Raw genomic sequence first — 26171 nt, 5'->3', positions numbered from 1 at the left:
TCTCAATAACTTAGCTTCTTCAGTGGTAAAGACTGAAGACACTTGGATCTAGTAGAGGACTCTGCTGGAAGTTTTTGCCTGTATCAACTTGTATTGTTATTTATTGCAGAGCTATTTACCATCCCCTCCACAGACCATACCACAATTACTTTTGCTGCATGTCAAAAACCCTCAGGTTGAGCATTAACAAATCTAACTGTTCATTATTACTTGATTTTCTATATCTCATGTTAAAGTGGCCTTATAAACCATTGGAAAGCATTTTATTATTATTACAGATATACTGTAACACTGACCTTACAGATGTATGAATTAGAGGTTTTAACTCCTTTGCATTCTCATGTCACAACAGCTATTGTAGTACCCATCAGGTTGCTCAAGACCCTCCCATACCTATACTCATAGCTTATTTATGGCACAACCCCTATTTACCTATGATCTTGGTACTCAAGCCATTACTCATTTTTGATTTTGTCCTGCCTGAGGCTGGAGTTCAGTTTTCCTTCTGAGACACAAACAGTGAATGCCCAGAACTAATATCCATAAAGAGACAAGAAGAAAGGAAAAGGTCTTGCTACTTCCATGGAAAAATGAAAAAAAAAATACATCCAGAAAACAATAAAAGCAAGACCACTGGACCAGTAAATTGTCTTCTCACTAGAGGCAGAATTTCTAGTAAATTACAAGATAAATAGAATTTAGCTTCCAGTGTCCTTTCTCTATCAGCACTGAATTCCCTGGTTTTGTAGGGATTAGCAGAGATGGCATGCTCAAAAAACCAATGGAAAACTCATCCTGATGTCCAAAGCGGACTCTAAACTCCATTTGCAGCATTGTCCCATAAATTAAGATCAAAGATGTAGACAACTGCAGGAAGTGTGGTCATTCTGGAAATTACTACCCATTCCTGATTCAAAATATTTTACACTGTGCTTTAAAACATCAGTTCATAATTCACTCAACTTCTCCCACACCTAACTAAGAAGGATTCAATACATTTACTAAATTAGTTTTACTTTCTGTACAATATACTGCATTTTTAAAATGTGTTTTTCCTCTCACTGTAGTATTTACATTGAATTTGGTCAAATAGTATTTTTACTAAGATCATCTACTCTATATACACGAGGACTAATGATTTGAAGACATCACAAAGCTAAAACTGAAACAACTTTATTCCAGAAATTCCTTATTTCTAATTTCAAAACACTAAACAGTTAAATGCATAATATGAAACTAAGGTCATTGTTAGTAAAATTTAACAAGGAAAAACGTAATTACAATGATGTACAGTAGAATCTAATTGCAGGTGATCTCAAACCAAGTGTGTCAAATCTACACACAAAAAATTTAAGTTAAAGAATAAAAATCCATGTAGAAGTCAGTAGGCATCCAGAATATCTTAGTTGATGTAATGTATCAATGTTCCCACAGATAAAAACAGAAGGGTTTTCTTATACTCTCTTTTCACTGCTGTTAAAGCCACTCATGATTTTTTTTCTCTCGTGAGTGTTTTAAAGTATAGAACTCCAGTCCTTTCCAAAGATTACATATCTTCCCTAAACAATAATGAGTGTTAAAAGGGAAAGTATGCTATCTATTCTACTTAAAGTTCAGTGAAAGATATCGCTGAATTGCTAGCCTTCCATCTTCCCCATCAAAGCAGTGCAGGAACTTCATGTATATCCTCAAAAGTCAAGTAACACAGTATGGGTCCCTATGTACATGTACCACAATACAAAAGCATATGTGCAGGTCAGAGAAGAGAGCAATTAGAAAATTAGGTCTTCAACAAAAGCTGCTACTTGCTAGAACCCAAGGTTTTTGCCTTTGGCTTCAGCCTTTGAAAAAGCTTATTGACTTTTTCTTATTGCTGTACAGATGAGAAATAAGTAGCAATGAGGGAAGAATCCATTTTATGAAGAGGGAATTATGGGGTACACAGATTAAAAAGATAGTGGGGACTGGAAACTTGCTCTGGAACAACCTTCAGGCAAGGGAGAACCTTCCTTCTCTTTCCATTCATGCAGCAAATTTAAATGCAATTTTTATTTAGCTAGGAGGTGCACCGTCTGCCCCATCAGTTGTCAGCATATATCCTGCTCTACCCCAATAATAAAAGTAGCCTTGAGCATCTAAGTTGAGAAATCTTCAACAACTACATCTGGAAAATACTGTTCTCAAGAACTAAACAATAAAATGTGAAATTCTAAGTCTAATTAATATTACACTAGTTGCTCCCAAACCTTCTGCTGCATTGGGCTGTTCTGAAAGGAAAGGGTCTATTTAACTGCCTACTGTACTATTTAAAACCCACCAGCAACTTCAGCCTGCTCCATTGTTGTAAACTTAACATTTAAAGTTTTAAAATTGTTTAGACATAAATTGCACACTGAACATCACACAAATAAAACATACATCATTTTTCATTCAGTCAAAACCACAATAGCAAAATGCTGTTATCACACTTATTACTATGAGCTTACTGAAAACCTGCTCCGTTTTATTTTTATGATGCTAACTTTAGAGAAACGGTATCAATTCCAACAGCCCATTTCACTACATGGCTTTTCCCTCTTCTATTTGTGTAGGTGCTGAGCAGTGCTGGTTCTAGTGGTTATACAACAGATGTGTCTCAGCAGCCAGAACTGTAAAATTAAAGGAGAAAAAAAGATTAAGAAAATTAAAATAATCTATCCTTTCTCCAACAAAATTAAGCAGCAGCTTTTTTCTCTGATAGTTACCATCAAAACTGGCAAAAACATATAGTATAAAGACCAGGAAAAGTTTACTGATGATCTACCACAAGAAAAATATGACTTTACATGTCAGTATAATACCTCAAGTGTGTTACTGTATACTGTCAATCAGTTGTGTTTTTCTCTCCTAAAGGAATACGATCCCAAAGCTGTAGCAACTGTTCTCCAACCTGTGGTTCCAATTCCTGCAGACCAGAAGAAAGAAAGCATTAAATGTGTCATTTAAGTTAAGAGGCATGTTACGGATGACCACAACACAAAGAAGCCAATTACAGGAATGGAGGTAAAGACGAAAATTAGCAGTGTTTGCTTTTTGTTTTGTTTGAAAGAGTGAATCCCATTTGCTATTAATACATACTAAGTACAATCAGATACAGGTGTTCAACAAATATATTACAGAAATCATCACATTAGATACTCAAATACTATGGTGATAAGTGTGATATAAGAACCTTTATAGTACAATAGAAAAGTTGAGAATACAACCTAGCCTGGCTCAGCCAAAAAAGCAAAAGGTAAAATGGTAAAGTGTCCATCTGGCTGTATTCTCAGAATTTTGAGATAAAACTGGATTCAGACTGTTTATACGTTTCCTCCATGACTTTTCCTAGAATAGTGGTCAGGGCTCTTTCCTGGTAGACCTGCTATAGAACTCTAACACTCTCACACAACATTAGGGTATACAAAAGAACACTCTAAGCACAACTAAAAAAAAAAAAAAAAAGAACACAGATGTAAAGAGTTGGAGTCCTTATGCTCCACTCCGTTCAAGAACGGTTCAGATGAATGGAGAGTGAAGCATAAGGAATTGGTTACAGTTCACTAATTTGTGCTACCAACCTCCAGTGCGACTCAGGGTTGCACAGAAGCAACCCTAACTTAGGACATTGGCATAAGGATTTGTAGAGGATTGGGCACAGTAGAGCTCCATTCTGCCACACTCCTTCCCCTCCCATCCCATCCCGCTGACATAATTCACCCTCAGAACTAGGTGACTGGGGGTAGCTGGGCACAGGAGGTAGCAAAGTTGCCTCCACAAGTTTTCGGTCAGTGGCGAGTTTCCCTGCATAGGGGGAATTCTCCACAAGTTATCTCAAGTCCATGTTGCGCTTACGGACACAAAAACATCTTTGGGCTTAGACCAAGTTCAGGATCTCTCAAACCCGTGTACTGCCTGTATTGCTATGCAGACCCTAGAAGCATCCCATATGTGCTGTAAAAACCTGAGCATAAAGTGGTTTCACTTCGCATCAAAATGTGACAGACTTGCAAAGATCTGGCTTTCCTTCAATTGCTCATTATATTCAAAAGCAGCATTGCATGCTTTTTGGCCACATTGTCAGGATGGACAAAAAACACCCTAGCACACTATGCTCTCAAATCCTCCATCAACTCGTGAAGGGGTGCATGCCTTGATACTGCCCATGGGGCCATCCCAGATATACATGGATTCGCAGGATTGAGCCAGATTTGGGAACTTCACTACATGATGTCTGGGGCAACACCATCAACTACGGTCACTCTGGCTGGTGCAATGGTCCCCAGCAGACTACATGTGTTTGATACCTCTAGTTGCTTGTGGCCTCAGTCTGGAGAATTGGGGACAGAGAGACTCAAACCCCACCCACTAACTATCCCTCAAGATAGTGATACAGTCTCCTAAAACTATACAAAAAACTCAAGGTCTCAGCTTTGAATCTTCTTTGGGTGAGAGGGACTTTAACCATCATTGCTGACAAATCTGAGTATGGCTGGAAATGCATCTCAAGTTGTGGTCCTCTTAAACACTGTGAAAAGCAAGTTAGTTTCCAATTAACTGAGGTTCTCTTGGACATGGGCAAACCTACTGTGTTGTTTTCAAATTAAACTAAAAGCTGGCTGGATTTTATGAGCTTATTTACTCTGTATAAAAACAAACAACCCAAATTCAGAACAAGCTTCAACCAAGCAGCACATAAAGGCAAGGCAAAACAGTGCAGGAGAAGGAGTAATTCCAGAGGATTTCTGACTACCATCTTAGCAATAGAATGTGGATGAGTAACACAAAACCATTATCTCTTTAGGACAGATGAGTTTCTAGAGCATAAGGACCTAAATTTTTTTTTTAAGTAAATTGCCATGTAGATACAACTGGCACATTTACAGGCTTTCGGAGGGCAGCATTAGATGACAATTTTAATGTACTATATATCTAGATAAAATCACAGCTAGTCAATTTCTAACAAAATCAGATGTGCTAAAAATCCTCTCCAAGTCCATTCCCACAGTTCATGAAGTAATCAAACTACCTGCCATTTCCTTTTTGACATTATCGTTTAAAATATTACAGTCAAGCATGTAGCAGAAAGTGTTCAAAAGACCTATATTCTAGGATTTCCTTCCCTTTCATACCTAGTAAAAAGTACATTTATATTCCAATTCATGCAAGAAGATACTCTGACTTGATTGGTTTAGAGACATTTCTTTTAACAAAAAAAAACAGAGGCTTTACAGCATGTATAATTTATTGTGAGATAGTGTTCTCTACAGTTTTTAAATACATGGGTTAAACACATTGGGAATGATAAATTAGTATTGCTTCTGCAATACCACGTCTTCTGCTCTATATTGAAGATTTCAAACGTCTTTTGAAGAGAGGCTCCTCCTTCTTACCTAGCAAACCCTACAGCAAAGCCTTTAGTAAGTAAGTGGTAACACAACCCAGTGTGCCAATAACCTGAATTGAAGTTTACCAGATAGGAAAGGTAAGCGTGGGCAGAATCATAAAAGAAAAAAACCATGCATTAAGATGATTATATAAAATGGAGAGTAATGAAACCACAAAAACCACCCCAGTAATATCCTTTTAAATACACCGTATATTCAATACTGAGCAGTGTAAACATATTTCAAATGAGAATAAATGCTACCTGGCCATCTCTGCTTATTTGTACTTTCTTATTATCATTCCAAGGGTTGAGTAAGTGGTGTGCAAACTGAAAGGGAAGACTTTCTTTCCGGATCCACTCCACCTTAAACACTCCTCCCAAGCCTGTAGAGCCCCAGTCCTGACTTTTCTCACGTCCTATCTCTGAAGACATTCTAGCAAAACCCTGTGGGAAAATATAAAATAAAAGGGAAACAACATATATTTAATTGAAAGACAAAGCTAATCAGATTGTATATAATCAAATAATAGCCTTCCATCTTGGAATAAAATAATCATTTGTATTTACATTGACATTCTTGGATTAAAGGTACAAACTACTTCACTCAAACATGAATCCTTCACCTCACCTCCATGAGGCACACAAGTATATTTTACTCCTTTTCCAGTTGAGAAAACAGAGGTATAGAATAGTTAAGTAGAGGAATCAAATTTTTCCATATGCAATTCATGTCCCTTGGTGCATATGAGTGGGATTTTTGGATCGGAATCGTTGATTTGTATACTGGGGTATTAGAATTTTCATATTTAATGAAGCTGAACAACAACTCAACGTACTTAAACACCTCATCCAGCACTATTTTTCTTTCTTTATTCAAAGACAGAAATAATCAACAAGATGTATAGATATATGAAAAGTATTTAATGATCTTCAAAAATATAAAAAAAAAAATCTAACAACAAAAATCTGTTCCATGTACTGGAATGTAATTAGGCCAAAACATGCAAAACAGCAAATTTAAGATTAGAAGGAATATTTGTTCAGCAGAAACTAGTTTTTGTAATCCACCTTGAAAATTTCAATGGTGACAACTGAAACTATTTGCAACTTGGCGTCAGTTTTTTCACCTAAATGCCTGATGTAATATATTAAACAGGGAGTCTAACACTGATGCGGTATTCCCCCCCCCAAGATCTTGATAATTTAAACAAGAAAAATACTGACTAAAATTATTTTATTATCTTGTATATTGAAATGCAAACAAAGTCAAAAGTATAGTAAAGCAATAAGGTATATGGCAATAATATTTTAATTTTCTAGTCGATTTATATTTATGTCTAGAACATCTGATCACTGAACTAAAAAAAAATCAGTTGTCTAGGTGCAAGCGATCACGACCTAATTACATTTGTAATTTACAAACAAAACACAGTCCCGACCAAGAAGCTCAATCTATATAGTTTATCCAAGAGAAGATTAAAATGTTACTTGATCATGGTCCACAAGTATCTGATTGCGGAGATTTCTGACCACAAGAGGCTCTAATCTAGCAAAGACATAACAAGATCCAATAGCTAGAAGGTGAAGCTAGACAAATTCAGACTAGAAATAAGGGACAAGCTTTTAAGATCCATGTTAATTAATCACTGGAACAACTAGAGATGTGGTGGATTCACCATCACGTGAAGTCTTTAAAACACAGTTGGAAGTATTTTAGGAAGACAGGTTCTAGCTCAACCAGAAGTTGTGGGCTTCATGCAGAAGTTACTTGGTGAAATTATATGGCCCGTGTTATGTCGGAGACCAGACTAGATGATCATAATGGTCCTACCGTCTGGCCTTAAGATCTATGTATCTAGGACAAATATTTGGTGGGAGCGGTCTGTGTATTGGCATCTCTCCCAGTCTAGGGAGCCCCATGACTGTTAGAGGAAGTTGCCATAATAGTATCAGAGGGGTAGCCGTGTTAGTCTGAATCTGTAAAAAGCAACAGAGGGTCCTGTGGCACCTTTAAGACTAACAGAAGTATTGGGAGCATAAGCTTTCGTGGGTAAGAACCTCACTTCTTCAGATGCAAGTAATGGAAATCTCCAGAGGCAGGTATAAATCAGTGTGGAGATAACGAGGTTAGTTCAATCAGGGAGGGTGAGGTGCTCTGCTAGCAGTAGAGGTGTGAACACCAAGGGAGGAGAAACTGCTTCTGTAGTTGGATAGCCATTCACAGTCTTTGTTTAATCCTGATCTGATGGTGTCAAATTTGCAAATGAACTGGAGCTCAGCAGTTTCTCACCATAACAACTCTAACTCAGGAACCAACCCATGCAACAAACCTCGATGCCAACTCTGCCCACATATCTACACCAGCAGCACTATCACAGGACCTAACCAGATCAGCTACAACATCACCGGCTCATTCACCTGCACGTCCACCAATGTTATATATGCCATCATGTGCCAGCAATGCCCCTCTGCTATGTACATTGGCCAAACTGGACAGTCACTACGCAAGAGGATAAATGGACACAAGTCAGATATCAGGAATGGCAATATACAAAAACCTGTAGGAGAACACTTTAACCTCCCTGGCCACACAATAGCAGATGTTAAGGTAGCCATCTTACAGCAAAAAAACTTCAGGACCAGACTCCAAAGAGAAACTGCTGAGCTCCAGTTCATTTGCAAATTTGACACCATCAGATCAGGATTAAACAAAGACTGTGAATGGCTATCCAACTACAGAAGCAGTTTCTCCTCCCTTGGTGTTCACACCTCTACTGCTAGCAGAGCACCTCACCCTCCCTGATTGAACTAACCTCGTTATCTCCACACTGATTTATACCTGCCTCTGGAGATTTCCATTACTTGCATCTGAAGAAGTGAGGTTCTTACCCACGAAAGCTTATGCTCCCAATACTTCTGTTAGTCTTAAAGGTGCCACAGGACCCTCTGTTGCTTGTTGCCATAATAAGATCACAAATGTACATTTATTACATATATTTTTAGCAGTCAGAGAAAAAGAAAAGAATGAGGATACCCTTAATTATTTTCCCCCTTTGTTTTTAATTCCAGAGAACTCATGGAGGACACAAACATCATTCTAAGACTGAACTGCATCCAGAGCTACTCGGCTTTTCAATGACTTTCCTGTGTTAGTTAGGGGAGACCCCAGAGGGATATGAAATGTTCTTTCTCCATCACTACTTCTTAAAACAGCTGTAAAGATTTAAAATCATAAGCAAAACTCCCATTCTATGCGTGGTAATTTGTTGCACTGCTATGAGACCACCAGACTGACCTAATTTTAAATGCTAATTTAAGACTCACCTGAAAATGTCCTGATCCTTGAACTGAAAATACCAAGTAAACCATGCTGCTTTCCCAAAAGGCTCTATTTAGTTTTCTCTCATTACTTGGAGTTGTAGACCAGATACCTTTTTGTTGAGAAATATCAAGGTTTCTCAAGTTGCTGCTCTTCATAATGAAGTACCGAATTGGCATATTTGGTCTGGGTGAAGGAGACTTGGATCCCTGCAAAAATGAAGCAAATTGCATTTCTAGTATTTGAACAAAGCAAAAATCCTTTGCTTAGCCATCTTTTCACTAAGTTCTAGAAGAACTACAGTCTTGCAGAAAGAGGAATTTCTTACACCACCAGTGAAAACAGGATAGGTTTGTTTCCCCATCATGTAAAAATCAAGGAGGCCACCAAGCACGAGTAACACCTGTAACTCCTTCATCCACAGACTCTGCTCCAGTTGACAGCCTCCAAAGCAGAAATTTCAAGTGGTACTTCATTAACTTTCAATTTTAACAAGCAAATGACAAGAAATGCCAACTGAAACTACCTATCTGACTAATGGCAACTGAAGGACAGGTGTTGGTACAAGTCTGCAGACAGGCACTGCCATGTAAGAAATTCCCATTTTTGCAGATCAATTGCCACCAACACAGATTATGAGAAATGAGTAACATTATCCAAAATAACAAGGAGAGGAAGAAAATGGTAATAGCTAAACATCCCATTTGAGATGAACAAATTAATTTTTGGCATATCTTCCAAAGCTGTTAACTTAGGGAACAACATAACTAGGATAACAGTTCATAGAAGGATAGCCCTAAGCACTCTACAGCAATTAGAAGTTGACAGCCCTTTTGGTAAAGCAGATGATCAGACAGGCTACAGTCTATGATAGGATTAAGGTAAATTATTAATGTCCTTCTCGCATCCAGGAAATGAAAATTCCCCACCCCCCTCCGTATTTTAGGGTTAGGACAAAACAAAATAAACCTCCCAGAAATCAAGAGTCAAAGAATTAACTAAGGAATCAATTAAACCTGTTAGAGACAGAAGAAGCATTGGGGAGTAGGGAGGAGGGTAGACAGATTGCTATAAAAAAGGAGCAAACAGAGCAGATCCAGACATACCAGCCTCCTGCACTAACCTATTTATTGAAATGCAAGCAGCAGATTGGATCAGTATCTATGGAAATACTGTGAGAAAGGGAAAGAGACGGTGACTGAAGGCATACTCCCTGCGTATGTGAGGGGAACTGAACTCAACCAGTCCACTGAAATATTTCTTCTTGTTGCACATAGCTATCACAATGAAGCGACAAGACATAATGCAAGTGCCACAAAATTCAAATGAGAATCAGAGTGTGGCCTTGATGCACACTATTAAAGGAAGTGGTGGGGAACAGACTCTCAAACAAAAGCCACAATAGCAGGAGAAGTCCAGGTGCTAAATCTCAGTCTATTAAGAAACTGCACACCAACTTTATTGGCAATCATGGCAATCTGATAACTTTTCTATATTTTTAGAAAAAGTATGAAAAAATATTTTCACCTAACAAACAAAAGGTTTGAGTGGACTTATGAAATAGTGGCTAAATTCTGATTTAGGAAAATTTTTGTAGTTAAGAAGTTTGCATTTTTCAGATACATTAAACAGATAGAGTAATTGTAGGTGGAAAGCTCTATCTCCTATAACAGTAAGCCACAAAAAAGGGAGAAGAACATGAAGGAAGACAAAATGGAAGAGACCCAAAGAAAAGGGAAGAATGAGTAAGAGGTATTCAATGTAGCAAAAGAAAATTTCAGTTAAGATGTACAGTTGTACAATTGCTGATCAATTTACAGTCCAAAAATGTTAATGCTCAGCTGTGAACTAGAATGCAAGATTATTCCTTACGAAAAAGGTAGTTGAATTCTCCTAATGTATTATATGGCTTTCAAATTGTGGCAAGCACTATATTAGTCTGGGGATATTATACCCATCATCCCAATTTGAGTGATTAGACATCGCTTTTTAGCTCCCTGCCCTTCTATGTATGCTTGGTACCTAAAGGTAATCTCAGATTCAGACAATTTACTACCAAGGCAGATTATGGATGCATGCTAGTATACCTCCATAGTAAGGCTGCACCAAAATTTTCCCATTAAAGGGACCTTTTTACATTAGAGAGATGAAAAGGCCTATTGGGTCATGCTACTAATTAATTTGATAATCTGATTGCTAAATAATTAAGCACATGGCATTTAATGATTTTCGTACATTACTCTAAAACCATTAGGATAAAGCAAGGTGAATTTAATTCAGTAGTAATGTATTCATGTAAATAAGGAAGATACATATTCTTGCACACATGTAGCAACATGCCCTGTATGCTGCATGCCAAAAGCTTTCCAATTTGCTCTAATTCATCATTCTATGATGAATTCCTCTGATAATGAATTTTGTTGTGTTCAAACTATAGTACTAAGGGTATTATTGTAGAGTGTAAGCGCTTAGGGGCATGAACTCCTTTACATTTGTATAGCACTTTATACATTGGGACCAGGATCCTCGATTAGGGTCTACAGGTACCCTTGTAATACAAATAATAGGCTGCTCTTTTTACCTCTGAAGAACGTCAGCAAGATTACTTCAGATATTCTATAGTTTAACACTTACGAATAAGAGGATACTTTACCTTTCCAGATGATGGAGGAGAAGGACTGGCACATGGGCTGGGATAACTACTACTGTCTGTGGATTTCACAGATGACTGATCTGACCTGTCATCTGAACTTCGTTTAGAATGCAAAATACCTCTTTCTTTGTATTTCTGTGGCGGGTGAAATGCTGGAGATGTAGATTTCATTAGGACTCTGAGGGAGGATAGGTGAAGATATAGAACTGTTCAACATAACAAATGGTTGGTACAAACAGCAATCATAGCAAAAAAAAAATTTTAAGCTTCAGGTAAAGCTCCAAGAGTCTGCATAATGACTACATGCATTACATTACTTACACAGGTTAAACAATTTTCAGTTAACTTTAAATACCAGTTATTATTTGTTTTTGGGAGGATGGGGCTTCTGCTCCTTCTTTCCAGAGACAAATTTGCTGGAGAGGGTGCATTGGCAGCAAGCTGTCCCCTCAGAGGACAGACATATTTGGAAAATATAGTATTCTGTCACACACACCCACACTTCTTAGGACAGCAAGATCTTTCAGTTGATCTTCCTTCCTAATGATGTATGAAACAGATCGCCCCCTTCCCTACCTCTCAATCAATCTGGTTCTGAATTTAAGTGTAATGCTATTTGACAATTAAGAAATGATTTTGGTGGATTTTTTTTGTAAAGTTAGAACATTTTACTTTTGAAGGGACTTGACATTATGGACACATACAAGCATGGTGGGAGACCACTGCAAGAAGCAATTTTTAATGCCATCACAATATACCATATGTACAGCTCTGCTAGGTGCCTAATGAAAGCTGTTGTATCACACAGCAGAGTTAGGTGTTTTATTATTAAAGTTTACATTTTTCTTAGTATTAGACTTGCATTTAATAGACACTAAACCTCAGACCAACTATTTTTAAAAAGGCCTTTGAAAAGAAAAGTGCTTGTTTTTGCACAATAGACCTATGCCTAGCATCATGATCCATACACCATGCAAGGTTTAAACAACTGTATGACAAATTTGAAATTTACCCTGGTATAATTAAAAACATCTGTTTCTATCCATGTCTTTGTAGAATCCTTTACAGGAATGGAACCTATAGCACAGCCATAAACCTACCAACACAACAATAAGAATTTATTTCACATCTAGTTCAGGCATGACTGATTTCAATCTGGTCACCTTTGTAGAATCTATTGTAAAAATAGTTATGGGTCTATTTTCTCCACTTCGCCCCCTGAAATATAACCTGAAAGAATTCAAAGTACCTTGGAAATACATAAATAAAATTAAGTAACATTTTCTTCAAAGTAGAAAAATGATTACGCCAGTAAATTTGATAACTTGCTCCTGTCTCAACAGGGCATGGCTTTTCATAGTGCCATTTATGAGTAGATGTGGAAGAAAGAGATAAATGAAAACAAAGTGGGGACCTGAAGAATTAAAATGGAATAGCAAAAGTGTGAGGAGGAGAGAAAGGTGAGTAGGCACAGGTGGAATAAGAAAGCGAGACCCACACAGACTGACCAATTTTCACTTTGTGAGTAGTCGCCTCTGAAAGCAGAAATACAGGTAACACTTTTCCACCTACAAAAACTACCACTCATTGTCTCTGGAAGGTTTCTACCAACTTACTTTTCAGCATTAGAAGAGTCATCAGAGAATTCTGTTTCTGCTGAGCTTTTTCTACTGCTATTTGATCTCCAAGAAGATGCTAAGGGAAGTTCTTCAGAAGACATAGGTCTTGGTCTTTGCCCAATTCCTGAAGGTTGCTGTAAGCCTGCAGACTGCTCTTCAGTACTTAAAACAGCTATGATTGCTCTTATAGTTGCTTCATCAACTTGAGACCAAGGTTTAGAAGGTGCTCGCATGCGGCGCAGAAATAAACTATGCCATTTCTGTCTGAGTTGCAGCAGCAGACTGGCAGCCTGTAATGAATTTCACTTCTGTTAAAGAAAGACTGATTGCAGATAGAGGGCCCCCTGCCCCCTCAATATACTAAGCAGGCAATATTCTAGAGAGAAAAAATGTCCAAAATGTGGCATACATCATTAATGGATCTCAGGGCAGCATAAGGACATTAATTTGTTGCAATAGGAGAAGTGGATTACATTACATTTATTACTTCAGTTCTTGATTAATTCAGGAGAAGGCAGGTTGTGAAAAAACCCTTCAGTCTTGTATAAATATATCTGATAATTTGCAAAGACAAAGAAAAGTTGTGGGCAAGTAAGCATATTTATGTCAATATACATGTTGTACCCAGGTCTTGACCAGTCACTCTGAATCCTAAAAACAAAACAAAACAAAACCTTGTTGCTTATTTCAACCAAGCCTTTCTATTTAGGTCTCCTAAGGGTGGGGTGCATGTTTGTGTGTGTTTTAAAGAAAGATGCACAATTATTTTCAACGAAATTCTGGAAGACCCAACTATTTTAAAAATCACAGTAAAGGGAAGAGATTCAGAAAGCAAACAGTATTTGCTTCTTGAAAAGGGGTAGAATTATTCAGTTAATACATTACCTACCTCAGGATCCAGTTTGAAATGTAGCCATTCATCTAGCTTCAACGCAGCCAGATTAGCAGTTGTTCTGTCTTCTATCTCGCTATCACTACTATCATTAGGAACACCATCCACTAAATTAACATAATTCAAAAAATAAAAGCTAAGTCAGCATTTTTATTAAACTGTGTACTTATATTTTAAATATGAAAAATAAATTTCTTCCCCCACTAGTTTTGAACTTTTCTGTTTAACATTTTCTCTTTTCCCCCCTATACTTCTAATTAAGGTGAATGTTAAAATCTAACTTTTCTGTTTAATTTATGACTATAGAACTCTCACAAGCGAGTTTGTTAATTTGGAGTATCTACCTCTACTTCAGTATCAGAGCAGAAAATACTGCTTTTATTCCTCAGGTCCCATGAGGGTCCAATCCTTATGCACCGGACAAAAGGCGTTCATTTTTCCCCCCCTGTTATTCCATTATTTACTCTTTAAATAGTATAGTTCATAAAAATTCCAGGATGTTTTCTATGAGACCATTCCTGTATAAGCAGCACTGAGGTTCCAATATGTCAGAGTACTGTATATTATTTGAAAATTTCTAATTCCAAGTACACTGTACCTCTAAAGGAGGAGGGCTCCTGTAAAGCATTACTTGGCAACCGAGCTGGACCACAGAAGAGGGACACAGTGACAGGCGTCACAGATGAACAGCATCTGATGTTGGCTATCCTGTGTGCTCTAGTCATTTCATCATACATAAGCCAGTCTGTGGGGAGTGCTTGAATTGCTGCAGCTTGACCATTTGCTGGAGGAATCTGTTAGCAAAAACAAACAAGGCTCCTGTACCATTTATTTGTTAGATAATCGAAACATTCAGGAATGATTTAAAATAAAAGGTTAGGGTTGCAGGGTTGTCACAGTCATAAAAGTGTCACTGATATTGTGATTTTACGATTAGTCCATGACTATCTGGCACCCGGGGTGACAGTACCACTCATCATGAGGGAAGAGTGGCCAGGCCAAACCTGAGCAGCACTGTGATGCCATACACCAGGTTGTAATGGCCACATCAGGGAGCCAGGCCCAACATTGTGGGATAGGAGTTGCTGCTGCAGGGCCCTCCAGCCCCACCTGCAGGGCCGCCCATTCCCCAGGGGCAGAACCCATTTCCCCCCTGCCCATAGCTCATCCACACACTCTTTAAATGCCATGACTTTAAAACGATTTCCTCCCAAACCTGTGACTTTTACTAAATTTACTGTGACTGCTCTGAGATTTTTTTTTTTATAAAAATGCCATAATAAATCTGCAGCCCAATAAACTGTATTACAGTTTACAATTGTAAAATAAAGTACAGTAAAAATTAAAGTTTCTTTAGTTAAACAAAAAAAAAAATGCAAAGAAAATTTAGGTTAATGCTTCAGGGCAGAAATCCTAGTTGCTACTGTCAATCCAAACTCAGTCAACACTACATGCCAATAAATCTTCAAAACAACTCCATGACGTTTTTGTTTGGTAATTGTGTCTCATTCCCCAAGGTAAGAGGATTCTGGTTCTGGTCCAGGTGAAGATGACTAAACATATACTGCTTTTAAAACATAAGCTGACTCCAACCCATCCAGGACAATTTACAAAAGCATTTTCTTTATCTTCCCTATAGTGGTTAATTTCATGCACGCACACACTCTTTTAAAGGAATGAGAACTAAGAGGAGACATTTTTATAACTCTTCACAAACAATGAAATCTGTTCTTGCGTGTGGGTTATTTGTTTAGAAAGGTTACCTTTTTATACTGAGGCTGGCTAAGAACAGAGGTAGGATGAAATCGCACTCTCTTCTCCTTCGGGCCAGTCAATACAAGGTTTTCTCTATCCACATGCACTAGATTTGGATACATCCCAGCCACTAAAGCACCTTTCACTACAGCCCAATTTTCAGAATTGGTGTTAACATCTCGAATATCGCCTCCACCTCTGGCTCTAACAAAACCTAAACGGAGGAAAAAAGATTACTGGATGTTTTAAAAATCATAAAAACAACAAGGAGTCCGGTGGCACCTTAAAGACTAACAGATTTATTTGGGCATAAGCTTTCATGGGTTAAAAACCCACTTCTTCAGATGCCCAAATAAATCTGTTAGTCTTTAAGGTGCCACCGGACTCCTTGTTGTTTTTATGGATACACCCCGATACTTAAAAATCATACGTTTTTAAATTTCCATTTGAGTGAAAACAATGTATTTATGCTTTATTTTATGAAATTCCACACTGCTTCTTATAACTTTCATACTAGCTAACATAATACATATTATTTCCATATTTAATGCAACAATTTGATTGAGACCCTTCAAATTAGTGGGCTTTGATATATACTAAAATAAAGTGGCTCTTTATTGCATACAAAATACTGAGAATAAAGACCTTGTACATGTAAGTTATTTAATGGAATAGAAATCCTAATGAAACATTAGACCAGATCCTGGACCATTTTAGCCAAAATAATTTAGAACAACCCTTAGGTTGCTCCAAGTTATACCACAGAAGCCAGTTCAGTCCGCCAGTTGGGCCCAAGAGAGGAAAGCCAGTTTAGAGCCATCTTCTCCTTCTTAGGACCTGCACCATTCAAAGCTCAACCGGACTTAAGAATCTGACTAACTCACTGTGTGTTCGCCCGTTTCAGGTTAAACAGTTTATGTGGCATAATGCGATTATCAAACTTGGCTTTCTGAGTGCCTGTATTAATACGTACTACACAAATAAGAAGTTAGGATGGCCTTGAATTTCGTTCTTGTTAAAATTTGAATAATTCACTTCATAATAAATCTATATTTAAAAAAATCCAGAAGATGTTTTTGAACAATTAGTTACCTGATGCTCTGAGCTGACCAAGCAACTGTGTTCTCATTCCTATGATGATTTCCATAGTAGCTTGAGAGAGAAAATTCTTCTCACAGAAGGCTCTCTCCCAACCATCACTTCGTGCCTTCTGCCATGCCTGCATGAAAATATTTTTTCAAATGCCTACAAATGTGTTTAAACTCAAAACTTCCATGTGATTTTTTAATTTTATTTTATTTGAGTATAGTGCAATGCACTTCAATTGAAGAGAGAAACAAAAGTCTAACGACATTAAGCCTTTTAGACTTTTTTTCTGTTATCATCAAGCAAAATTCTCTCTTTATATTTCGTCAAGTCAATATAACGCATCTTAAAATTATTACTTTTTGGTAATATATTAAGTGTAATTTAAAATTAGAAATACATCATCAATGAAAACATTTAGAGTTGAATTAGGTCAGCAAAATCATGCTTAATAGATTAAAAAATTTCCTCATATATAAAATTACTAGTGGGTTCAATGCAGGGAAAGTCTACTAGGAAATACTGAAATCCTTTACAAAGGACTTACAGTCCAGCTATAACTTTAAAGTATTCCATTACTTTTATACGTAATCTAACTATTGCCATCAATACTCCTTCTGTAGATGAAATAATAATACCTGGAATGCCCTGAGAAGCGCCATATGGTCACTAAATGTTCCTGCAGTAAAACGTTTTCTACACAGCATGGCTGCACGTTTTTGTGAGGCCTGTGTAGGTAGGACAAAAGGGTCTCGATATGCAAGAGTGCAAGCAATGGTAAGAATAGGATCCAGGCACTTCAAAACAACAGCACACAACACCATTTTACCAAGGTGTGGCTCTACAGGTAAGTCAGCCAGATGATAACCAAGTTCCGTGAGATCTTCCCAGGTATCCATGGCATCTATTGTCTGATTTAAAAGAGAGAGAAGCAAGCAAGTTTAGCATAAAAGCAGGAAGAACACACCATCCAAGTGACAAGATTAGTAAAATACCATATACTAGCAACATAATCAGACCCAAGTTTGTAATGACTTTTTTATTCCTCCTCCCCCTTCCTTCAGCCAGGAAGGTCAAGAAGGCTACCATCTCTAGGAGTAAGTAGTGGCAACACAGACCAAAAAAAAAGTGCCTGAGAACAATTTAAAAAGATGTTACAGCTGACTATTTGTTTATGTCCTTGCTTGCCTGTATAGTATGGATAAAGGCTTTGGATAAATGATGGTTAAGTTTGGTGAAGAATAAATGAATCTCTTCCCCTACCCAGGGTATAATGTTAGCCCAGTCAGCACAAAGTGAAAGCCTGAAAACACTTAACAAGAAGACTTTCATTAAGCCACTACGAAAGGAGGGAGGGGTAGCTCAGTGGTTTGAGCATTGGCCTGCTAAACCCAGGGTTGCGAGTTCAATCCTTGAAGGGGCCACTTAGGGATCTGGGGCAGAATCAGTACTTGGTCCTGCTAGTGAAGGCAAGGGGCTGGACTCGATGACCTTTCGGGATCCCTTCCAGTTCTAGGAGATAGGATATCTCCATATATTTTTAAATGGAGGCTTTATCTGGGAACGGCGTGCGTCTTGAACGTAGGTCTCCCACCTAGATTAACATCTATGCCACCAAGCACAGAAGCAACAAACAAAATATTAACGTATAAATCTATTTCATTTACTCACCTTAAGCATCTGAACAGCATTTCTCACAATTAAGGCTGGTGGAGGATCTGGGGCTTTCATCAAAAAGTCTGCAATTGGACAGTTAATTGGTGCTAGCAGCTTTGTGTGCAAACAAAGTTCCTATAAATTAAAAATGGAAAACTATTTAAGAAAACCTCCAAAAATCAGTTTCTTATACTTTGTAACACTTATATCTTATCATAGAATATCAGGGTTGGAAGGGACCTCAGGAGGTCATCTAGTCCAGGACCCATCCCCAACTAAATCCCTAAATGGCCCCCTCAAGGATTGAACTCACAACCCTGGGTTAGCAGTCCAATGCTCAAACCACTGAGCTATCCCTCCCCCCTCCATACTGAATATGGACTTTACGTGCAACCTTAAATATATGTAATAGGATACATCATTCAAATCTTAACAAGAGAAAATTTGTAATCAACAAAGCAAATGGTAAAATACTGTATCTTTTCCTTCCACAACACACATTAGGCATGGAGTGAATGCAAACTGTGCAAGAAATCAACTCTGCATCAAAGATATTAATGTAGTATTCTATACAATACATAAGCACCTACATTGTGCAAGCAAAACAGGTAAGATTACACACTCAGGTTTGGCCTCTTTACAAGTTTGTTGACAATGGGGCTAGACCAAAAAATAAGAAATTTCAAGATTTTCACAGCCACTAAAGAAATCTTTAGACTAAAAGATCGTAGTAATGCAGATGTCTGCATGTATGCATCAAAGATTGAACACTATGTAAATACTAATATAGAGAGACAATGGACGAAGTGAACAATAAAAAATAAGTTATATTTTTCCTTTTTAAATTAAAGAAAAAAATTAGCTTAAGTATCACACTTTTACAGATCATTTATCCATTATACTATCCATGACACAAATACTAAAATACTTATAAAAAGTGATTGGATATATAGCTACTTTTAAAGCTATTTGCAGTTTGTCTGTTCTTTTAAGTAAAAATAACACACTATAAATACACTGTCACTCTGAAATCTAGCTGATTTCAAAAAAGTGAGTTGAGTATCACATACTACATATGCCCTGAGTTCCCCCCCCCAAATTTGTGAGTAACAGTAGTATTTTCCTTTATAGCACTATCAAATATACAAAATAAATTGGAAAAATCTGAGAAATACATTGTTCTCATCTCTTATTTATAGGAATCTTCAGTATTATTTATGATTACTGGAGGTAAACAAGATTAGGCTTGATAAGTTTATGGAGGGAATGGTTTGAAGGGATAACGTGATTTTAGTCAATTAGGCATTAACGTGCCATCGCGGGTAAAATGAGGGTCCGGCTGTAGAATCTTGCCTGTATGCTCGGGGTTCTGCTGAGCGCCATATTTGGGGTCGGGAAGGAATTTTCCTCCAGGGTAGATTGGCTGAGGCCCTGGAGGTTTTTCGCCTTCCTCCGCAGCATAAGGCAGGGGTCGCAGGCTGGAAGATTCTGTTGTGGGTGGGTCAGCTTTTGTGGCCTGCATCATGCGGGAGGTCAGACTAGATGACCATATTGGTCCCTTCTGACCTTAAAGTCTATGAGTCTATGAGTCTATTTCAGAAAGTGTGATTTTTTAAATTGACAATATCCTTTAACAAATTACTAAATCAGTTCTTTTAAATCAAAACTAGTCCAGCTTCAGGAGTAGAGCGGCTGTGTTACTGTACGCTATATCAATTTAGTAAAATGAAAATGATAGTAAAATGATAAAATGGAACCTCAACTTCAAATTTTAACTATAGACTGAGATCTTGCAATCTAATTTTCTGTATTATCTCTGATATTTGTATAGCCATATAAAATTAAAGGTCCCTGGGAAAAAATTAATAATTTAAACACTGACTGAACTCTAGAACTATCCACCTAGAACTCATCTTATTTTAATCTACACTTGTGCTTCTCCAGAGGCACTCCAAGTGCCCATCTTGTTTTCTCCTCCCATCCTCCGCTTCATACCTATGAATGACTTGCCTTAAACAGCTTCCCAATTCAGATACCAAGCACCCATCCATGGTTTTATGTTACTCCCCAGCCCCTATCTCTGCTCCCATAATGCCTCTACACTTTATTGGAACCTGACCAATTATCCCATATCATATTTTTACATCTTTATAATATACCGAGGTTATAAGTATTCAAGACGGGACTTTTTTTCAGCATATGTTTTGTAAAGCAATGTGTAGACTTATGGTAAAACAGAAAAAATAAATAGTTTTCAAGTGAAGATCCACCTGTAGTGGCATTCTTAGAAGTTCTGGAGTCTGAAATTCCAACATATTCTGAAATCGGAGCCTGCTGAAGAGTCGGAAACAGATTCCAGGCCGACAGCGTCCAGCCCTTAGAAACAAAAATATTACTTAAAAGACAGCTGAGTATCAAATACAAAGTGTGTGTAAAAAAAAAAAAAAAAAAAAAAATGCTCATAATGAAAACACAAAAGGAGATCTACTGTCAAGCACATTTAACGTAAAGATAAATATACTACTTTTTTTAAAACATGCAGATTTAGATTTTCCAGGAAAATGATCTAATCTTCCCAAAACAAAAACATTTAATCACCAAACTGGACAATTATGACTCCATTGCAGGATCAAAAGAGAGCAGGTGGAAACTCTTCAGGAAGAAACACCTTATTTAAATACAAATGGATGTGTCAATTATACTAAGATCAACTCTCATGACTCTGGCAGCAGCGTGCGGTTGCTAGATAGTAGTGAGGGTCTGATATACAGAAGGTCAGATTAGATGATCTGGTGGTCCCTTCCTGCCTTAAACTCTATATGATTCTAGGAGTGAAGAGAAGCTTTAAAGTAGGTGTAAGTGTAATTTTCACTCTCTAAGGCCCCTTTACATTCCCAGAGTGGCATGAAGTGATGCTTGTAGTATAAGTGAAAATAAGGCCCAAATGTTTTCAAAAACCAGCAAACAGCAAGGCCTGGTCTACAACAAAACTTTAGATCAACCTAGCTACATCACTCAGAGATGTGAAAAATTCACACCCCTGAGAAAAAATAGTTAAGCCGACCTAAGACCTGGTATAGACAGTGATAGGTCAACAGAAGAATTCTTCCATCTGTAGTGTGGACAAACCCTCAGAATTGTGAATAAAAAAGCAGAGAAGTGAATTTCTATTTCAGACTTGTATATTATAACGATTTTCCCAATTCAAAAGTCTGGTTAGGTGAAATCTTTTAAAGTTATTCAAGCCTGATTTGAGTCTCAATGTTTTCCCTATAGTAGTAACTCCAATATTATAATAGAGACACAAAGTTTTTAAATTATTTTAATTGCATTTGGATGAAAGGAATTCATTGATAGTTCACATCATAATACTTCCTATTATAAAGGCAGTGGTCTGCCTCCTTCCCACGTTTAATGTATGCAAAGTTCGATGTTTGTGAAATAAGATTCAACATGAAATGTACATTACCTGCCTTTTCTCTGGATGGCACTGGCTTTTGAAATCCACACCATTTTTAGCATGGTAACACAGTTCAGCGCATCAAAGGACTTCTACAATATTAAGGTAGAGTTCATATCACAAGAGCAAGAGATGGATTTACTCGGGTACATTAAACAAAGCAACATAAATAATTACCTAAATTATCAAACTAAATTCAACTACAATAATTACAGTAATTGGACCTGGGCATGTTTAAAGCTTATTAACTATAACCAAGTGTTTACTTAGAACCTACTTCTCTTCCTTTACAAATATATAGACACCTTTTTAAAATTAAAGTCAAAGCCAAAATCTGTTCAAAGTAATTGTTCTGGCTATCGGGTTCTTTTAACTTATAATGCCTAGTATAGCACAGAAAGGGAGTTGTATTTCCCCTCGCTTTATCATAGGGCTAAGCATAAACATCTCTTGTTATTGATTAAATTTTATTTCTTCTTTGCCACATTTGTAAATTTTTACCATATTTTCCTAAATTTGGTATTTGAGTGCAAAATACAATCATACTAAACATTTATAACATTATTTTAGTTGTCAAAAGATTTGCATTCAAGAATCGTCAATAAGTTCAGTTACATGTGCCAGTAATAATCCTGCTAATAACGTTTTCCGACCGGTACTGTTAACATCTTTACTTAAAATATGTACCACTTCACACTTCTCTGCATTATTTCTTTCAGCAATATTAACCCAAAGTTTACACAACCATACCTCTTTCATCTTGCCAGAGTCAATAACAAAGACAACATCATTGACTGTGATGCTGGTTTCTGCAATATTAGTAGAAAGAATCTGCAACAATAAAGTTATTTTATAGTAACTGTAGAAATGAAGACAGCATAAATAAAAGTGAACAGCTGAAAAAAGTAATTTGATACTTGCTATTTTGCGAATGCCCGGAGGTGTAGTTTTTAGCACCTTCTTCTGATCTGATGTTTGCATATTTGAATGCAGCATAAAAACTTGATATCTAATGGCAAAATAGAAGTGAAATTTAAAAAATATATATATTTTTGATGTTAAGAAGCATTAAAATCAGCAACAGAAACTAAAGAATTTACCTGTGAGCATTATCAGCAAACCTCTTGTCATCAAACAGAATGCGATCCCTCAAGCCAACTATCTCATCATATCCAGGAAGAAAAATTAAAACTGCTCCTTTAAAAAAAAAAAAAAAAAAAAGTCAAAGTACGATACAGACGTTACATAGGAAACTCATTTTAAATCACAGAAAAACATGCTCCAGTAATATGTATTTGTAAATACACAAAGGATTTACATGCAGTACTTCAGTGTAGTAGTTATTACTATTCCACAAAGACAAGTGCGATCACTGATACCTCTGAAACAAACTGTATCCACAGTACGGTGGAGTCGCATCACAGGCGCATTTAACTTACGCAATTTTAACTATACGCGCTCGGCAAAACAAAAAACAAAACAAAAAAAGAGAGAGAAAAACAACAATTTAAATATTGTACCTGTAGTGCGGGCGATTCCGCCCACCATTCCACTCAATGAGCGTTTGACTATACGCGATTTTCGCCTTACGCACTGACTTCAGGACCTAACCCCTGCGTAATATGCGACTCCCCTGTAATTTACTAAATAAACATTTTTAATACATGCTTACCAGCATCACAACTATGACAGATGTTGTAAAGTAGGTGCATTATCAGATCCAGATCCACTTTTTCATCATCAAAACTGTGATGATAAGCTTTCAATAGTTCTCTGTCTTCTGTACTAAGATCACCACCATTTGCCTGCACTAGAGAACTTTCATCCAGATTTCCAAACTCTAATGAAGCACTGAAATATACACACACACAAAGTCACTAAGTGATTGGGCAACAAAATGGCAAATGAAATTTAATGTGGATAAATTTAAAATAATGCACATTGGGAAAAATAACCCCAACTCTAAATACAATATGATGGGGGCTAATTTAGCTACAACTAATCAGGAAAAAGATCTTGGATTCATCGTGGATAGTTCTCTGAAGACATCCACGCAGTGTGCAGCGGCAGTCAAAAAAGCAAACAGGATGTTAGGAGCAACAGAGGGTCCTGTGGCACCTTTAAGACTAACAGAAGTATTGGGAGCATAAGCTTTCGTGAGTAAGAACCTCACTTCTTCAGATGCAAGTAATGGAAATTTCCAGAGGCAGGTATAAATCAGTATGGAGATAACGAGGTTAGTTCAATCAGGGAGGGTGAGGTGCTCTGCTAGCAGTTGAGGTGTGAACTTCAAGGGAGGAGAAACTGCTTCTGTAGTTGGATAGCCATTCACAGTCTTTGTTTAATCCTGATCTGATGGTGTCAAATTTGCAAATGAACTGGAGCTCAGCAGTTTCTCTTTGGAGTCTGGTCCTGAAGTTTTTTTGCTGTAAGATGGCTACCTTTACATCTGCTATTGTGTGGCCAGGGAGGTTGAAGTGAATGAGCCGGTGATGTTGTAGCTGATTTGGTTAGGTCCTGTGATGGTGTTGCTGGTGTAGATATGTGGGCAGAGTTGGCATCGAGGTTTGTTGCATGGGTTGGTTCCTGAGTTAGAGCTGTTATGGTGCAGTGCGTGGTTGCTGGTGAGAATATGCTTAAGGTTGGCGGGTTGTCTGTGGGCGAGGACTGGCCTGCCTCCCAAGGTCTGTGAAAGTGAGGGATCATTGTCCAGGATGGGTTGTAGATCACTGATGATGCATTGGAGAGGTTTAAGCTGAGGACTGTAGGTGATGGCCAGTGGAGTTCTGTTGGTTTCTTTTTTGGGCCGTCTTGTAGCAGGAGGCTTCTGGGTACACATCTGGCTCCGTTGATTTTGTTTCTTTATTTCCTTGTGTGGGTATCGTAGTTTTGAGTATGGTTGGTGAAGATCTTGTAGGTGTTGGTCTCTGTCTGAGGGGTTGGAGCAGATGCGGTTGTACCTCAGCACTTGGCTGTAGACGATGGATCGTGTGGTGTGTCCAGGGTGGAAGCTGGAGGCATGAAGGTAGGCGTAGCGGTCGGTGGGTTTTCGGTATAGGGTGGTGTTAACGTGGCCATCGCTTATTTGTACTGTATAACATCACCGGCTCATTCACCTGCACGTCCACCAATGTTATATATGCCATCATGTGCCAGCAATGCCCCTCTGCTATGTACATTGGCCAAACTGGACAGTCACTACACAAGAGGATAAATGGACACAAGTCAGATATCAGGAATGGCAATATACAAAAACCTGTAGGAGAACACTTCAACCTCCCTGGCCACACAATAGCAGATGTAAAGGTAGCCATCTTACAGCAAAAAAACTTCAGGACCAGACTCCAAAGAGAAACTGCTGAGCTCCAGTTCATTTGCAAATTTGACACCATCAGATCAGGATTAAACAAAGACTATGAATGGCTATCCAACTACAGAAGCAGTTTCTCCTCCCTTGATGTTCACACCCCAACTGCTAGCAGAGCACCTCACCCTCCCTGATTGAACTAACCTCGTTATATCCATACTGATTTATACCTGCCTCTGGAAATTTCCATTACTTGCATCTGAAGAAGTGAGGTTCTTACCCACGAAAGCTTATGCTCCCAATACTTCTGTTAGTCTTAAAGGTGCCACAGGACCCTCTGTTGCTTTTTACAGATTCAGACTAACACGGCTACCCCTCTGATACTTGACAGGATGTTAGGAATCATTAAAAAGGGGATAGAGAATAAGATGGAGAATATATTATTGCCCTTAGATAAATCCATGGTACGCCCACATCTTGAATACTGCGTACAGATGTGGTCTCTTCATCTCAAAAAAGATATACTGGCATTAGAAAAGGTTCAGAGAAGGGGAACTAAAATGATTAGGGGTTTGAAACGGGTCCCATATGAGGAGAGATTAAAGAGGCTAGGACTTTTCAGCTTGGAAAAGAGGAGACTAAAGGGGGGGATATAATAGAGGTATATAAAATCATGAGTGATGTGGAGAAAGTGAATAAGGAAAAGTTATTTACTTATTCCCATAATACAAGAACTAGGGGCCACCAAATGAAATTAATGGGCAGCAGGTTTAAAACAAATAAAAGGAAGTTCTTCTTCACAAAGTGCACAGTCAACTTGTGGAACTCCTTGCCTGAGGAGGTTGTGAAGGCTAGGACTATAACAGGGTTTAAAGGAGAACTGGATAAATTCATGGAGGTTAAGTCCATTAATGGCTATTAGCCAGGATGGGTAAGGAATGGTGTCCCTAGCCTCTGTTTGTCAGAGGGTGGTGATGGACGGCAGGAGAGAGATCACTTGATCATTACCTGTTAGGT

The 26171-nt window shown here is 37.8% G+C and overlaps 1 protein-coding gene across 1 annotated transcript in view; it reads right to left on the bottom strand.

The window, feature by feature from the left end:
- Nucleotides 1–2615: 2615 nt before the first annotated feature.
- The window catches only part of YTHDC2 (YTH N6-methyladenosine RNA binding protein C2), a 56609-nt gene continuing 33053 nt past the window's right edge, over nt 2616–26171 (bottom strand). Inside the window, exons 13-30 of the mRNA XM_065406383.1 lie at nt 23520–23698; nt 22948–23044; nt 22769–22856; nt 22598–22678; nt 21857–21939; nt 20658–20763; nt 18403–18522; nt 17370–17642; nt 16738–16864; nt 15654–15859; nt 14489–14684; nt 13888–13997; nt 12996–13288; nt 11380–11557; nt 8732–8935; nt 5669–5851; nt 2841–2944; nt 2616–2648 (exon numbers count right to left, since the gene is read on the bottom strand). Coding sequence (XP_065262455.1) covers nt 2864–2944; nt 5669–5851; nt 8732–8935; nt 11380–11557; nt 12996–13288; nt 13888–13997; nt 14489–14684; nt 15654–15859; nt 16738–16864; nt 17370–17642; nt 18403–18522; nt 20658–20763; nt 21857–21939; nt 22598–22678; nt 22769–22856; nt 22948–23044; nt 23520–23698 — 2605 coding nt within the window. The 3' untranslated portion in view covers nt 2616–2648; nt 2841–2863. The remainder of the gene's footprint in view (nt 2649–2840; nt 2945–5668; nt 5852–8731; nt 8936–11379; nt 11558–12995; nt 13289–13887; nt 13998–14488; nt 14685–15653; nt 15860–16737; nt 16865–17369; nt 17643–18402; nt 18523–20657; nt 20764–21856; nt 21940–22597; nt 22679–22768; nt 22857–22947; nt 23045–23519; nt 23699–26171) is intronic.

Source organism: Emys orbicularis, chromosome 6 (genome assembly GCF_028017835.1).
Source record: "Emys orbicularis isolate rEmyOrb1 chromosome 6, rEmyOrb1.hap1, whole genome shotgun sequence".
Classification (NCBI taxonomy): Eukaryota; Metazoa; Chordata; order Testudines; family Emydidae; genus Emys; species Emys orbicularis.
The sequence above is the reverse complement of the archived record's forward strand: the minus strand, read 5'-3'. Positions and strand labels throughout refer to the sequence as shown.